This window comes from Rhincodon typus, unplaced genomic scaffold (assembly GCF_021869965.1).
Source record: "Rhincodon typus isolate 14 unplaced genomic scaffold, sRhiTyp1.1 hic_rhity00003393, whole genome shotgun sequence".
In the NCBI taxonomy this organism is placed as follows: Eukaryota; Metazoa; Chordata; class Chondrichthyes; order Orectolobiformes; family Rhincodontidae; genus Rhincodon; species Rhincodon typus.
In genome coordinates this window covers 1-17,831 of record NW_025969031.1, presented here as the reverse complement: position 1 = coordinate 17,831, position 17,831 = coordinate 1, and the positions used below count along the sequence as shown (strand labels likewise).

General features: G+C 39.0%; 1 protein-coding gene across 1 annotated transcript; it reads right to left on the bottom strand.

Moving 5' to 3' along the window:
- Window positions 1–1,617: 1,617 nt before the first annotated feature.
- LOC125481743 (ankyrin repeat domain-containing protein 26-like) lies at window positions 1,618–17,386 on the bottom strand (the record flags this gene model as incomplete). Its single annotated transcript, XM_048593648.1, has 7 exons — window positions 1,618–1,776; window positions 2,726–2,803; window positions 8,000–8,093; window positions 10,877–11,052; window positions 11,972–12,124; window positions 14,968–15,936; window positions 17,252–17,386. Coding segments are annotated over 7 exons (1,764 nt in total), but the record flags the coding sequence as incomplete, so codon positions are not given.
- Window positions 17,387–17,831: the final 445 nt, after the last annotated feature.

Here is a 17,831-nt window from a genome sequence, read left to right as displayed (position 1 = left end):
AAGCCTTGGATTTTCATCAACAAGTCAGAGGTACATGTGTGAACCTGCCATCTGTCCTATAAGTACCTGGAGAAGAAAGACCAAGATGCAATGTTCAGATCAGCAAAAGGATCACTTTAGCAAATCCTGTGGACAGGGACCAGTGACCTGCCTTTCTAGTTTTGCCCTTTGCCAAATCACCTTTTTTTGAACGTGCGCACGCGTGTGTGTATGAATGAATCAATACCTGTAATTTAGCAATATACCACATTGGTAACATCACTTTAATACTTTCTTTGGCCATTTTGCTTTTAACAAATATAAACAAACACTAAAAAGATTGGTTATAAGATCTACAAAGTTTAGATGATGGTCTTTTATTCCCTTAATAGGCATTTCTACTTGAGATCACATTTGTTCTCTCCTTCACATATTACAAATTATAGAGATGCTAAGTTTGATTCTCACACAAAAATTGTTCAAAGAATAAGGCAGCACAACTCCCTAATTCTAATTTATTTGAAAAAGTGATTGTGATCAGACTTCTTGAACTGCAGCAGTCCATATGTCGACGGTACTCTTACAATCCTGTCAGATTTGAGCTCCAGGATTCTGATCTAGTGATGGTCAAGGAGCTTCTATATATTTTCAAGTTGGGATTGTGAGAGAATGATTTGGAAGGAAATATGTTATTGGTGGCATTTTCCTGTGCTAGCTGCCCTTGTTCTCCCAAATGGTAGAAGTCCCAGCTGTGGAAAGTAACTTTAAAGAAGAGTTGGATGCTACACCTCATCTTGAGGATGTCTAATGTGTATGCATAAGGGAGGATCCATTAGAACAGTTAATTTGTGTGCAGAAAGTAAAATAAAGGGAAAGAAAAATATAATCAAGGGGGAGAAATAAAAGAGACAGCAGTAATAAAAGAGTGGTAGTAAATGAAAAGAAAGTTTACAATAACAAAAACTCTGAAGGAACAAGACTACTTAATTATAAAAGGTTAATTTTCAGAGAACTTGCTTGGCCATAATCAGGAATTGCACGTAACCAGTACAGCAGGCTTTCTGGTACAGCAGGGCAACTCTGTCAGCAATTTAATTTTAATTTTTAATTGTACATTTGTGGCTGTACAAGTTGCTGTCTGACTTGCTCATGTATAAAGGACAGCATCAGTGTTCTGCTAACGGTGTTTTCTTTTGTGCAGACCTCGAAGGGCCATGTGTCGTAGCGAATTCCAGAACCAGAAGTCAATGCTAGGAATGGATGATCATGCAGCCTCTTGGAGCAGCTGCACACACAGGCAGCTGAGAAGGATATTATCGGCATTGATGACATCACTTATTTTCAATGCAAAATCCGAGCAATATTTTGCCATTTTCTTCAATGTAATTATGAAAATAAACCCTAGATTTAAAAATTTATCAAGTCATCCTACAATGCTGAAATTTGATAAAATATATTGCTAGTGTCACCCAAAAAATATACACACCAACTTACTGCTCATCCCTTTCTGTGAAAAAAGGCAGCTGGGGAAAGTTGTAGTAGCTTCTTTTTATTACGTCACAACCAATATCATTAAATTTGAACTCATGAAAAAAGTAAAGTAATTTCATGATATGAGAAGAGCAATATGTCGCAAACTATTGGTTCCGAATTTGTTTTTACCTGCCCTGCCAAATCATCTTTTTCTTTATCCAACTGAGAAAGTCGAAGTCCAAGCTTACATCGTGTTTTCAATTCTTCCTCCCACAGTTGATGAGAATCTTTCACACTTTGTGATAACATAGTTTGTTTTTGCACCTAATCAAATATGCATAACAGGAACACAACAAGAAAGATGTAAATTCTTTACCCTCTATACACAAGATCATCAGTTCATTACATATTAGAGATGACATTGACAATCTGTATTTAAAGAGTCAAAAGCAAGAGACACTGTGAAAGCTTTCATAGAATAAGATCTAAAGGTTTCAAGATATTCTCATGCATATTCTCTTAGAAGTCTGAGAAATTCATTTTTAGAAGATATTAAAATATAGCACAGAAACTATATTAGTATAAGATATAATTATTCTAGCTAAGAAATAAAATCAGTCATTTTAAGCTGATATTGGTTGGCTCACTGAGCTAGTTCATTGTTTTTCCACAGACGTTTCACTACCCTGCTGGGTAACACCATCAGTGCAGCCTCCGATGAAGCACTGTTATGTTTTCCCGCCTGTTATTTGAACTCTGGAGTCCGTTGAGCTGGATTACCTCACTTCCGGTTTTCCTTCGCAGTGGAGTGTAAATGGGGTCGAGCTCTATGTGTTTGTTGATGCCTTTCTTCGTGGAGTACCATGCTTCTAGGAATTCCCATGCTTGTCTCTGCTTTGCTTGTCCCAGAATCTTGGTGTTGTCCCAGTCGAATTGGTGGTTCTCATTATCGCACTCCACCGCGAAGGAAAACTGGAAGTGAGGTAATCCAGCTCAACGGACTCCAGAGTTCAAATAACCGGAGGGAAAACATAACAGTGCTTCATCAGAGGCTGCACTGATGAGGTTACCCAGCAGGGTAATGAAATGTCTGCGGAAAAACAACAAACCAGCTCAGCCAGCCAACTAACCACAACATCCACAACCCGAGCTACAAATCTATTCTAAAACCTTAGAGTCATTTTAAGTGTTAATGAAGAGATAATGACGAGCTGTGCTGTTTTGGTTGCAGGACTAAATATATCAAGATTACACTGTAAAGGAAATATCAGACCTCCTGACCGAGTTGATCTTCCAAGTTAACCTTTACCCCTTGTAAACTTGTTATCAAGTCTTCTAGACGAGTGCGGACCTGTTGAAATAACATTGGAATAAATAACATCATTTCCTGCCTGATTATCATCCATTTGCAAGCAAAGGAATGAAAACTACCGCCCCTAAATTTAGGATCACTGCAAAATAACAAGGCCTTAAGTAAAGACTTGATAGTCAAGGGAAAGAAAATGCCTTGGGATTCCCCAGGGAAAGGTACTGAAAATAAAACAGAAAAGGTATAAAGCTATGCATTGAAAAAAACTTAACTGGTGAATCTTCAATGCAACAGTAACATGTGAACAGGGCATAAAGTACTGCACATTCCAGTGACATGCTGTGATAATTCAACATTCTTCTTCCCCAGACTTCAAATTAAAAGAATTTCATGCAAAATATCAGCTTAATAATACAAAATGTTACAATTTGTATCGGTTATCCTCAGAAACAGTGAATGTAGTGCTCAATTGTTGGTTGCATTTATGTGTATACCCAAGCCCACAAAGAACAATGAACTATGACCTGTAGGTCAATGTGACTGGTTTAACTAATAGATGAAATGTTACCTTGGATTCCCTTTTGTATACTAGTTTGCTTTTCATTTTCAGTCTACACCACTGTCAGAAACAATACGAACAAGTCTCTTCCTGTCCAATGGCAAATCTTCTTGTGGTGATACATGAAAACTAGGTCCCTTGCGACTTCCGGCTAAAGCTTTAGAAGAACCTGGAGGAGACTTGGGCCCCCAAACAAGCAGCAATCAAGCACGCTGACAGGTGAACACACCAAACTCCCAGCTATAGGTGAATAGCTCCACAGCTCTGTAGATACCTCAGGAGATTAGAGGCTAAGGGAGTAAATCCTAATCCAAAAAAAAAAATTGTACTGGAGTCCAAAGGCAAACCGATATCAAACCATGCCATCTTTCCAGCAACTCCTGCAATCAATCTAGTGTTAAATGTGGTGGAACTGAAGTTTATGTTTCTTTGGAACAACCATTGAGGTTGGAAGGAGGAATATGATGTTATGCAGTCCAGCATCTCCATAAAGTTTGCCCAAGCTTTTGTCCAAAACACCATAAGATCTAACAGCAGACTGAGACCATTCAGCCCATCGAGTTTGCTCAGCCATTTCATCATGGCTGATGTTTCTCAACCCCATTCTCCAGCTTTCTCCCATAACCCTTGATTCCCTATCCAGTTCTGTCTTAAATACACTCAATGACTTGGCCGCCACAACCCTCTGCGGTAATGAGTTCCACAGACTCACCACCCTCTGGCTGAAGAAATTCCATGTCATCTCAGATTTAAAGGGTCATCTCTTCGCTCTGAGACAGTGTCCCGGGGCCTCATGTCTCTTACTGGTGGAAAAATCTCCACAACCACTCTATCCAGGCCTTTCAGTATTCTGTAAGTTTCAATCAGATTCCCCCTCATCTTTCTAAACTCTACTGCGTACAGATCCAGAGGCCTCAACCACTCCTCATATGACGAGCACTTCATCCCGAGGTCATTCTTGTAAAACTCCTTTGGACCCCTTCCAATGCCAGCACATCTCTCCTTAGATATAGGGCCCAAAGCTGCTCACAATATTCCAAATACAGTCCGATCAGAGCCTTATTCAACCTCAGCAGTACATCTCTGCTCTTGTTTTCTAGCCCTCTTGAAAGGAATGCCAACATTGCATTTGCCTTCCTGACCACCAACTGAACCTGCACGTTAACCTTAACAGAATCTTGAACTGGGACTCAAGTCCCTTTGCGCTTCAGATTTCCAAAGCCTTTCCCAGTTTAGAAAAAAGTCTATGCCTCTGTTCATCCTGCCAAAATGTATAACCTCACACTTTGCCAATGTATTCAGTCTGCCACTTCTTTGCCTACTTGCCTAGCATATCCAAGTCCTTCCGCAGCCTCACCACTTCCTCCCCTTATCTGTACCATCATCTTTGTATTATCTGCAAACGTAGTAACAATGCTCGCAGTTCCTTTGTCCAGATATTTTATACATTAACAGAGTAGATGTGGTCCCAACAGTGACCCCTTCAGAATCCACTAGTTACTGGCTCCCATCCTGAAAAAGACCCCTTCATCCCTACTCTCTGCCTTCTACTAGTCAGCCAATCCTCTATCTATACCAGTACCTTGCCCCTAACACCATGGGCTCTTTAGGAGTTTCCTGTGCAGCACCTTGTGAAAGGCCTTCTGTCTAGGCTAGACATCCCAGGATTGCTACAAAGGCAATAATTTCACCACCTTAATCTGGCCTGAGGTCAAACTTAGGTCCGAGAAGTAAAACAACAATGCTTTAGGATGTGGCAGTGTATGGTTGCTGGTGCATTTTCATTTTCTAAAAGTATTATGTTTTGGAAAAAAAAGTGCTTATACCAAGGGAAAAAAATATGAATTGGAAAAAGTTTTGAAGAAAAGCATTTAAAAGCCATTTTTCCCTTGATTAAAGGGATTTCATCGAGGATTACCCTATGGACATTAAGTGGCATCAGTGACCAGGGCTTACCTCAGCAGCAGTATGCTATAAGAAACTCCAAAACCAGTCTAAAGTAACTTAAAGGTTAGGAACCAACAGTTTGAAAAAAGGAACAAGGAGTTAGTTTGCAAGGAAATTGGAATTAATTTAAATGATGCCAAGCTAGCTAACATATCCAGGACATAGCTAGTTAAAGGATGAGTTGTAACTTATGAATGTCTATATATAGCTTAAGAAAGTTGCTGCCAGACTGTAGAGCTGTAGATGATCAGCATTAACAAGCTTAACAAAAGTACACACTGTTTAGCTATGCAAGCTTCAGACGGCTTAATCATCGAACCAAGAAGGTTGAATGACTTCATGCGATCTGGAACTATTGGTTTGGAGATCAATATAGCTGCCACAAATAAATGCAGTGGCATGAAAATGATTTCTTAAGTCTTGTTCAGTGTAAATAAAACAAATTATGATTATAGCACACAAGATGACCCTTTGGCGTTTTGCATCCGTGGCACTAATTTGTTAGAGCAATTCAAAATTAACTGCACTGCGCATTTCACTTCTCATGTACATGTAGTTTAGGTAACAGAGAAGGTTCTACAAGTGATTTCAACAGTTAGTTTGCAGCTTGCTTTCAAAACTCCTTAGTATCATATGAACATTTGCAAATAAACCATTTGCTCATAAGGAGGAAACCACAAAGTCCAAAAGCACCAAATCAAAAATCTCATGAGATATTTGATTCAGATCTGGAATACTAAATAAGTGAAAAGCTACTCAACAATCCAAGAAAATCTAAACTGGTTCACAAAACGTTGCTCTGAATCATTCTCCAGTAATTGAAATCTCAACCCTGAGTGTTGCTTAAAATATTTGAATATCTCTGTTAAAGCTTGTCCTTACAGTGAAGTATTGTTGCATGCAGCATCTAAACTGGGGAACTCACCTGAATGTTGCACCAAGTCAGAAGCAGTGAGTGTGGGCTCTGGGGAAGAGTAGGCAAAATTGTGGGGTGGGGTTGGGGTGGGGTGGTGGAGAAGAGGAGAGGAGATGACAAATTTGGGGTGGGGTGCGACTGGACAAAGTGGGGGCAGAAAAAAAGAGGCCAAGGCTAGTTGGAAGTAAGGATGGCTATGTGAAGCAGGGTAGATCAAGGAAAGGTTCATAGAAGGAGGCGTGCATTAAAGAAAGCGGCGGGTAACCAATACTTGGTCGGCTGGATTTGTCACGACTGACTCAACAGACTACAGACTACAGTATCCATGAGTACAACGCCAATTACCCCATTCAACAGTCCAATACCCTACCATTTCTCTTAACTTACTGAGCTTAATAATGTTCTCATGGCTTAAACTTTTATTCATTTACTGATTGTTGGTATTGTTGGCTATGCCAGCATAATTTCCCTCAAGGAGGCGGTGGTGAGCTGCCTTTTTAAGCTGGTGCAGTGCTTGGGGTGCAGGCACACAAGTCCCAAGTCAGAACATATGGGACTTGAAGGGGAACATGTTCACAAGCATCTGCTGCTTTTTCCTGCTGGTGGAGCAGCTTTGGTGAGCTACCATTGGGAATCTTGTCGAGGAAATGCACGACTAACGTTAAGCATCAGTGGTGGATGCAGTGAATGTTGAAGGCAGCCGACAGTGTGCTAATCAAGTGGGTTGCTTTGTCCTGATGGTATGGAGCTTGTTAGAGTTGCACCCAACCAGGCACCATAGCAAACATAAAAGCCACCACTAAATAAAGATTGGGAACCTAATCCATAAATCCAACCAGTCAAACTGTAAAAATTCCAGTTATCCGCTATCATCCATTCCATTGTCTCCCTAACTTTCATTTTTTTTTTCTCTCTGGGCTCCATTTCTGCCTATCTGCTCATTTCCTCCCCCACTCCCCCTACCCCTACCTTTACCTTAAGCATAAATACCACCTTTTCCCAGCTACGGTCAGTTCTGAAGAAGGGGCACTGGACTCAAAACATTAACTCTGCTTTCTATTCTCAGATGCTGCCAGACCTGCTGAGTCTCTATAGTAATTTCTGTTTTTGTTTCAGATTTCTACATCCGCAGATCTTTGTTTTAGTTTAGGACAGAATAATAAGTTGGTAAAGGTGGCATTTGGGATGCTTTCCTTCACTGGGTGAAGTACTGATTTCAAGAGTAGGTGTGTAGTAGCTGAAGTTTTGAGTACATTTCTGATCACATTATAGGAAGTACATCATTAATCCAGTGAGGGTACAGAGGAGTTTTACAAGAATGTTCCCAGGGCTTGAAAATTACAGCTATGAGAAAAGATTCGATACACTGTGGTTGTTTTCTTTAGAAAAGGAGGGGCTGAGGGGTGATTTAATTGAATTAATAAAAATAATGACAGACTTGAATAGAGTGGGCAGGTAAGGTTAGTTTTCCTAAAGGAAATTTCAATTGCCAGGGACCACAGAATTAAGGAGATTGGTAGAAGGATTAGAGGGGACATGAAGAAAATCCTTTTCACACACACGGTGACCGATGCATGGAATTCACTGCCCAGTTTGCTTGTTGAGGTGAAAACCCTCAAGTCCTTTCAAAGAAACCATACATTTGATGCATGGTGACCTGTAAGATGAAGGGTCAGGACCATGTAAGACGGATTTAAAATTTAATTAACTTTTGTCTTCACCTGGTCCATCCGACTCTTTCCTTACTCAACTCCTCTTTCTTAATTTCTGTTTATCGGCTGTTGAAACAGATCAATCTAAAGATAGACATACGTACTGATGCAGTATCTTGAAGTTCTTTCTCCATTAGTTCAGACTTGTTTGCCTGCTGTTTTGCGACAGACTCCAATTTTGCATTTTCAATCTCTAATCTGAAACAACAGGGTTAGGAAGTTGGTCACATTTTAGTTACTTCATCAATTTTTAAGTTTGTGAAATAAGAATGCTCAAAATGAAAGTGTGCAAAAGTCCCATCACTCGATTAATAAGAAATACCTTAGAGCTAGAAGAGGTAGGTGAGGTCCTAAACAAATACTGTGTGTCGGTATTCACCAGAGAAGGAATTGGTGGAGGATGATCTCAGGGAAGGACTGTTGAGTTTCTAAGCCAAGTTGCTATTAAAAAGGAAGTGATGTTGTGTGTCTTAAAAAGTATTAAGTTAGATAAGTCCCTGGGTCCTGATGGGACCTATCCTAGAATATTGAGGGAGGCAAGAGAACAAATTGCTGAAGCATTGACAGACATCTTTGAATCCTCTCTGGCCACATGTGAGGTCCTAGAGGACTGGAGAATAGCCAATACTGTCTCACTGTTTAAGGGTAGCAGGGATAATCCTGGAAAGGACAGGCCTGTGAGTCTCACATTAGTGGTCAGGAAATTATTGGAAAAGATTCTCAGAGACAAGATCTACATGCAACTTAGAAGCAAATGGACTGATTAGTGATAGACAGCATGGTTTTGTGTGCTGGAGGTCATGCCTCACTCACTTGGTGAGGTTTTTTTGAGGAAGTGACGAAGATGATAGATAAGGGAAAGGCTGTGGAAGGATGCTTTTCGGAATGGAGGGCTGTGATTAATGGTGTTCTACAGGGATCAGTGCTGGGACCTCCACTATTCGTGATCTACATAAATGGAGGAAAACGTAGCTGATCTAATTAGTAAGTTTGCAGACAATACAAACACTGGAGGAGTTGCAGGAAGTGAAGAGGATTGTCAGAAGACAGAGCAGGATATAGATCAGTCGGAGGCATGGGCAGAAAAATGGCAGATGGAATTTAATCCGGACAAATGAGAGCTGATGCATTTTGGAAAGTCAAGTGTGAAGTTATATGGTGAATGGCAGAACCCTTAGGAGTGTTGATATGTGGAGGGATCTGGTGTTCAGGTTCACAGGGGTATTGAGTACAAGAATAGACAAGTTATGCTACAGCTTTGCAGAACTTTAGTTCGGCCACACTTGGAATATTGCGTACAGTTCTAGTCACCACACTACCAGAATGATGTGGATGCTTTGGACAGGGTACAGAAAAGGTTTACCAGGATGTTGCTTGATATGGGGATTTTAGCTATGAAGGAAGTTTGAATAGATTGGGTTTGTTTACACTCGAATGCAGGAGGTCGCTGGGTGACCTAATAGAAGTTTATAAGATTGCGGATGGCATAGATACAGTTGAAAGTATGAGGCTTCCCCCGCCCCCCCTCCCCCCCTCCCCCCACCTCCAAGGTGGAGGGGTCAGTTACTAGTGGACACAGGTTCGGGTTGGGGGGGGGGGGAGGGGGTGTGGTGGTGGTGGAAGTTTTAAAGAAAATCGGTGAGGCAAGTTTTTCCACACAAAGGGTGGTGTGTGCCTGGAACGCATTGCCACAGGTGGTACTGGATGCAGCAGAACAACAGCAGCACTCAAGAGCACCTGGATGAATACATGAATAGGAAGGGAGTGGAGGGATATAAATCCAGTAAGCGAAGACAGAATGGAAGGGCAAAATGTGTCAGCATAGGCTTGGAGGGCCAAAGGGCCCGTTCCTGTGCTGTATTGTTCTTTGTTCTAACATAAGAAATAGCAGCAAGGACAGGGCATATGGCACCTCAGGCCTGCTCAACTATCAGATAAAATCATGGCTGATCTGATTATGGTCTTATTTTGTTGTTCTGCCTGACCCCACAACCTCAGCTCCCTTACAGATCAAAAGTCTAACTCATTGTTGAATATATGCAATGACACAGTCTCCACTGCTTTTTGGGGTAGAGAATTCCAGAGACGACAACTTTGCGAAAAGATATCCCTTCTCACCCACCTGTGCTCCCTAGTTCTAGATTCCCCGATGAGGGGAAACATTCTTTTTGCATCTATTATATCAAATACGTTTAGATAATTTTAATGAAAAACACAAGATTCTATCATTATTCTAAACTCCAGTGAGTATGGGCCCAATCTACTCAACCTTTCCTCATAAAATAATCATCTCATCACAGGAATCAACCTAGTGAACTTTCTCCTTACTGCTTCTAATGCAAGTATATCCCGACTCAAGCAAACTGGTCGGGCCCACAGATCGAATTAATTACCAGTGTAAATTCACTATTTGTGTGCTTTAGAAAGGCTCTTAAAATTAAGAAATTTTGGGCACAGGGACACTAATATCCAGCTTTTAGAGACATTTACATTCCTTCTAATTTACTAGAAGGCTGCACTTTTATCTAGTTAATAAACAGCTTTGTACAGTTTTCAGAATTAATTTTCAGTTCTTTAAAATAGGGTTAGTCACAGCTGATTAACTAGACACTGATTAAAAATACTTTAGATGAAACTGATATTCAATTGTATTGATAACTATGCTAGTTTACTAAATTTAAACACATCAATTCATATTTCTGAAAACAAAATACACATCTTTTGAAAATTACATTCTAAAGCCTTTTGCAATTGTGCTTATTCATGAAAGACTCTATATCTGACATGTAAACGCATTGGAGTGGAAGCTTGAGCTAAAAAGTTCATCTGAAAACCAGCGTAACGTACAGTGAAAATTGCATCGACATCACCAACTGTGCCCAATAAGGGAATTGGTCCAAGCTGTTTATTAGACTGAACAATGCAGTCACAGATTGAAGTCCTTTCTCCAATTTTATGACATCAAAATTGCCAACAATTACCGTTGTACATGTTCTTCAAGTTGCTTTGCAGCTTCCTTTGTCTGTGAAGAAGTTGACAAAACATCTTGCATTTTCTGAGAAGCAGCAATTAAATCACGTTCTTTATCATCCAGTGTATTCTGTAGGAGCTGGATTTTCCTCTCTGACTGTATGCACCTATCTTGCATGCCCTGCAGCTGTATGGTAAAAATGTGATAATTTAGTGTAAATATCCTACTTCATCACAAAAAAAAACTTCTGTAAAATCTTTACTTGTGTTTTGGGCAACATGTTAAACAGTTTGCTGGCTTCAACTTTGCATTTATTAGTGTTATGAGAGTTTATTCATTTATAGCATGCAGGACCTTTAAAATAGTTTGCAATAACACTCAAGCAAGTTAACTAAATAGGGCTGAGTTGTGCTCAGTATGTGGGAACTTTTGTGTTCTTGCTTTTTTTTTTATTCGTTCACAAGATGTAGGGATTGTTGGCTAGACCAGATTTATTGCCCACCATTAGTTACCTTGGAAAAGGTTGTGAACTGCCTTCTTGAACTACTGCAGACTTTGAAGTGTAGGGACACCAATAGTGCTGGTTAGGAAGGATGTTCCAGAATTTTATCCAGTGACAGTGAAGGAACAGTGATATAGTTCCAAGTCAGGATAACTTGTGGTTTGTAGGGGAACTAGTAGGTGGTGGTTTTCCAAGTTGCTGCTATCCTTGTCCTTCTAAGTAATAAAAGTCAGGGATTTGGAAGTGTTTAAAGCATCTTTGTGCAACATGCTGATGACAAAGAATCAAGAGCTCCCTCTTATAAGAGAATTCGTGTTAAACATTTACATTAGAAAAGTTACAAGTTTCTGGATTTCCACCTAGAGTATATTTGCAGCTTTACAAAAAAAAAAATGGTGGCCATTCTTACATACTGAACATTAATCTGATTCCTAATGAAATATGTTGATAGATCTTGTGGACTGCTCTCAGTTGGATATTCTGAAATTATTTTAATAAAAAGCAATTTCAAAATAATCTGATGAGCAGTTGGATTACACAATTACTGTAGGAATCTTTCACATTTATTTTCATTTTAGTTTATTGCTTGATGTTCATATTTACCTCGATTTTAAGCTTCTCCAATTGGTTCTGCAAACGTGTTTTCTCTTCCTCAGTTTCATTGCGATAGCGTGTAGTTACTTCCAGTGAGGCCTCTGACATTGAAAGTTTCTTTAGTGCATCAGCAAGCTCTTGTTGAAGCTGCCTCAATGTAGTCTAAAGAAGAATGTTTTCAGTGATTAGCAGAACACAAAAACAAACTTTATCAATGAAACATGTTTAACTTAGAAATGTGTTGCAAGGTGCTTTGAGGGGCATAATTAGGCACAAATGGGTTCTGACATGCAGCAAGACATATTAGGAAAAATGATGAAACCTTGGTTAAAGAGTAGGATTTTATGGGCAACTTTAAAAGGTAAAGCAGAGGGCTTAGGGAGGAACTTCTGAGGGGGAGGTCTATGTTGCTGAAGGTAGACCACCAACTGTGTACAAGGTGTTGGTTGGGCAGGAGGGAACAAAACAGGAAAGTCCACATATTGGCAAATTTGGTGAGAGGCGCTGAAGGACGGGGTGGGATTAAAGATAGGAAGAAGTCCCACCATGAAGGAAGCTTAAAAAAATGATGATTGTTAATATAGTAGTACCTTGTGATTGTAATTGTGATAAGCATGTTTGGGAGGAACAGAAGACTTTGGAACTATTGCCCCAAAAGCTGTTTACCTCAAGGTTTTTCATCACATCTATATGAGATTGGTAGACGTAATTAGTCAATGTCCTGACTTTCATTCTGTCATGCAATTATTAGGAAAGCAAATAGTGGACCAGATTTCTTCACCTAGCAATTCCCATATTCCGATGTAATTCAACTCAGGGACTAGGAGCTAAACTAAGTCCACAAGATCATAATGCGTGAGCAACACTTAATACAGGATGAAATACGAGCATCAGAATTTTGCACAAGTTGAATTAGAGGACATGAATAGTAAGGAATCATTGCCGTTATCAGTCGTTCCTTGATTTGAAGAGGAAACCTACTCAAGGTCACAAGTTTCTGCCACAGTCTTCAATTGATTTTCAGGCTGACTCTTGACCCACGTATCTTGAGGCAGGATATCTCATGAGGTCAGGGGATCTGGAGTCACCTTTCCATTTCTTTCCTGTTCTGCCACTACCCTGACTCATCATTAAAATGATTAATGATGGAGCTTGATGGGCAAATGGTGCTGCATTTCCAGGAAAGCTTCACGAGTCTTTGAAGTGATTTCTTTAGCCTTGCTTGGAGGGCTGGACAATTGAGAGTTGAGAAAACAGGATTTGGCAGAAGAAATGCTTTTTGGTCACTCAGATGCACTATTTGATGTACAGAAGTTTATTTTGCAGGAGTTTTACCTGAACGTTGAGGAGCTGACTTCAACAGGACACTAACGTTTGTTTAACAGTATTCCCACTGAATCTGGGTGATGCAGCAGAAGCAATACTGATTGAATTTTTCTAATGCTTTTGTTAGCATCCAGGTTTCATTGTAGTACATGAGGGTGGTGATGACAAATGTTATACCAACTAGGATTTTTGTAAGCAAGGTATGATGGTGAATAATGATAGTTTTGTCAGTGATCAAGGACAGAAGGATCATGGAAGATTAGGTTGATGGGTTATCTACGAATGCGAGTAGAAGAGTTTATATAGAATAATAATTTTGGAATGCAGTTCATTCACAGGATCGAGGTCAAAGTGTTGAAGTGGGGATAGTAAGCATCATGAATGTTTAGTTGTTCAACTGACAGGCTTAGGGACTTTGGTAAGAGGCAAGTTGTTGCTACCTTTGGTCAAAAGCAGAAAATCAACACAATCAACTATGATGAGATCATGAATGGCAGCAGCCTTGTTTGTCAGTAACCAGATATTGTTTGACACTGCTGTAGAGCATTGTCCAAAGCTCGTGGTGGGAACATTGAGCAAGACGGTAAGGAGGCTGATAAAGACCTCTAGGTGGGAAAGTTATTGGGCGAACAGGATGGGCTCAGTTAGGGTTTCTGCTCACCTGGAAACAAGAAGTGTTCATTAGCCTAAATGCTATCTTTTCCTAGCTAAATTCAGTTCTGAAGAAGTCACTGTACTTGAAAGGTTGACACTGTTTTCTCTCTACAGTTGCTGTAAGATCTGCTGGGGTTCTCCAGCAATTTCTGTTTTTGTTTCAGATTTACAGCATCCACATTTTTCCCCCAATAGGATGATATGTGATGTGGAGGGATGGTCTTATCAGCAAGGGCTAAAGTCATTGGAGTTTAGAAGAATGAGAGGTGATTTCATTGAAACATATAGAATTCCTAAGGGGTTTGACAGAGTAAATACTGAGAGGATGTTTCCCCTAATGTGACAGCCTAGGGCACAGTCTTAAATTGGCATCCTTTTATTCTCAGATGGAGATAAAGAGGAACTTTTCTCTTATAAGGTTGACTGCCTTTGAACTCCTTGCCACAGAGTTGTAGGGCAGAGTCCTTCTATATATTTAAGGCTGAGATGGATAGATCTTGATCAGTAGGAGAATCAAGGGTTACAAGGAAAAGACAGGAAGGTAGACATGAGCAATGTCAGATTATCCATGATGCTAATGAATGGGTGGGCAGGCTTGAGGGGCTAAATGGCCTACTTGTGTCCCTATTCCTTATGGTCTTATCGCTACATGCAGTGATTATTTGTTGTAAAGTTCTGAGAGGCATTCTGTATTTAGGGAAATACGTGTCCTATAAATTGAAGATATAAAGAAGGAAAATTAATTTGAAAGCTAACATCACACATACCATTATTAAACTTAGATTATTTAAAATAATTACTATGAAACACAACAGTAGACTCCTAACGGCAGACCAAAATGTATCTAGCCACCTACTCCAAAAACATATTGTCCCTTATTTATTTTATCAAACATCTATTGTGAGAAGTTTTACTTTCATCATTAGCAGTAAGCTAGCAGAGTCAGTGTTAGAGAATTGAATTTAAAATTCAAATTGAGAGAAACAAAGTCTAATTAGTTATTGAAATCTTAATTACTACAGTACCTCTCTCTCTATCTTCTCATTTTCAAACTTGCAGATTTGTTCTCTTTGTTCAATGGTCTTGCTCACTAGTTCCTTATTCCTCTCTTCCACTAAACATATCTGCCGTTCGCTATCTCTTCGAAGTTTAGAAAATATGTCACTGAAGCGGTCCTGAACATCAGTGACTGCTTTTTCCTTCATGATACCTTTGTTCTGTGCATCTTCAAGCTGCTGCCGCAATAGCATAATTTCGCTTTGCGCTTGTGCCAATCTCTCTTGCATAGACTCCTGACGAACTGTAAATTTGCTTATCTGTTCTTTTTGCAGTTGACTGGTGTGTTCTAGGTCATTTATGCGAGCCTGAGACTGATTCAAGTTCCTCTGAACACTCTCCAACATTAGGTTTTTTTCAGCAAGAGAAAGTGTTGCACGATGAAGTTCACTATCTAACTTATTGGCCTTTGCTTCCTCTTTACTTAATTTCTGTGACAAGCCGTTATTAGTCTCACGGAGACTGGAAATTTCATAGTTCCGTTTTTCATCTGAATGGTGCCATTCATCATGCTCCCTTTGAAGAATTTGTTCAGACTCACATTTAGCTGCCTGACTCCGTTCTAATTCTTTAAGTGCTATACTTAACTGTGAACGGACAGCTTCCATTTCAGTCTCCAGTTTTTCTTTGTTTTGTTTCTCATGTTCAAGTTTGGAAGTTAACATTGAGATTTCAGTCTTCAATGAATTCAATTGACTATTATATTGTAAAGCGGTGTGAGTTAAAGCTTCTTCGTTAAACTTCAAATCCTTTTTTGTATCATCTAGTTTTTCTTTCAAAGCCTCAATCTGCTCCAAATACTTTGCCTGTTCTTCCTGATTCCGTTCACGGACACGATCCAATTCAAGTTTAAGTACAGTAATTTCATCTTGTAGTGAATGATTTTGTTGCATCACATCTTTTTCGTTGTCATTAACATCACAAAGGTGAGCAACAACCTTCAAGACACAGAAAAATGACATTGAATAAAGTTTACAATGGCAAGAAGCTGCTATCAACATGACAACATGAATTCAACAAACTTTTAGTTTAAGCAGGTAGAAAATCATCCATCCTTTTTAATTTTCTTCAGTCCATTGATTTAAAATCAATCAGTATTACTTTGTAGCCAATCTCTCAAACGTGTATAGAAATAATCCATAATGCATTTCTCTTTGATGATATAGTGCAGCAATATATTAACACACTGGCTAGTGTTTTTTTTTAAACAGGATCTGTACATGCAACAATCTTCATTACATCACATCACTTCATTACATCACTTAAAAAAATCTAACAGGATGAAGATGTCTACACAGAGAAATATCAAAAGTTTGTAATTGAGGACATGAAGATACTTTTCGCAAAATATTGGCTGAAAAGAACTGGTGGCAACGTATGTTACCTGGAGGTCATATAACAAAACTCTACATACACTTATAAAAACAGGAAAGATTTGTTGCTACACTGAGCAAGAAAGTTAATAATAACAATAGCGAGACAAATAACAACATTTAAATGGACTACAGAATAATCTAATGTACAAACTACCAAAAATTTATATATGAATATATAGAATAATAAATTATGTTCCAAATTTTAAATTTTATTAGACTTGAATTCAGTCTTTGCAACTGAATTGTGGTTGATTTGTTACAACTCATCAGAATGTTGTCATGTTACCTTTTGTTGAAACTTTCTCAAAAACAATGAAGCAAATTGCTCTACACTTAAAATACCCTACAGATGGCAACAGTAGATTGCTTTTCTAAGGTGTACAATTAATACAGGTAGTCCAAGGGTTGCAAATGGATTCAGTTACCGAGTTTGCTAGCAAGTCAATTTGTATGCAAGTTGGAGCAATGCAAGGCAATACAAAGGAGCCACCCATTAGTACAGGAAATGTTCATATGTTGGGTCTTTAGAATTACATCCATGCAGAAGATCGCGCTCGTTAAGTACGAGTGTATTCGTAAATCGGGGACCCCCAGTACTTTTCCTATGGAGAGAAACAAACTCGAAACATTAACTTTGTCCAACACTCCACAGATGGTGCCAGACCTGCTGAGTTCCTCCAGCACTTTCGGATTTACTTCAGGTTTCCAGCATCTGCAATAAGTTAAAATTGAAGTTCCTAGAAATTTGAATTTCTTAGATTATAGTACAGTATTTATAGAGGTCAGATGCTTGAGAAATAGAACTTATTGTTCTCACCACTTGCATTTGCACAAGCATGTGAAATTTTTAGATCATCTGTGGTCATTATTTACATACCTCTGCATTTTTTAATGCTTTCTTGTCCTCCTTTTCTACTTCATGATTTCTGTGAAGATGGTTGTTGAGGATTTCTCTATGAACAGACTGTTCCCGGTTGAATTGCTGCTGTAATTCATTACGATCTTCATGAAGCTAAACATATTAAACAAAGTTTAATTAATCTGTTCTTACAAAAATTATTTCAGGATTAATAACTTAAATAGGGTTCCGTATTTTTTAGGCACATGACACTGAACAAATTTTACTTCTGTTGCAATTATTTGTTTCTATAATGCATATATTTTACAAATATAAGTTTTTGCTTTAAAAAAGACAATATAACTATTTGATTGGGAATTAAAGTGTCAAATGCAAGATAAATAGAAACAACTGATCGAGAAAATAATAATTCTGAAATAAGCACAAATATAGCAAAAAATGTTCATTTCATTTCAACAATAGAAGGCAGAACACAATGGATGAACAATCTTTTGTATGGATAACAGGTTTAAAGTTATTATAATATAGAATTTGGATTACTCATAGTTCCGAGGGAGGGAGAAGGGAGGGAGAAGGGAGGGAGAAGGGAGGGAGAAGG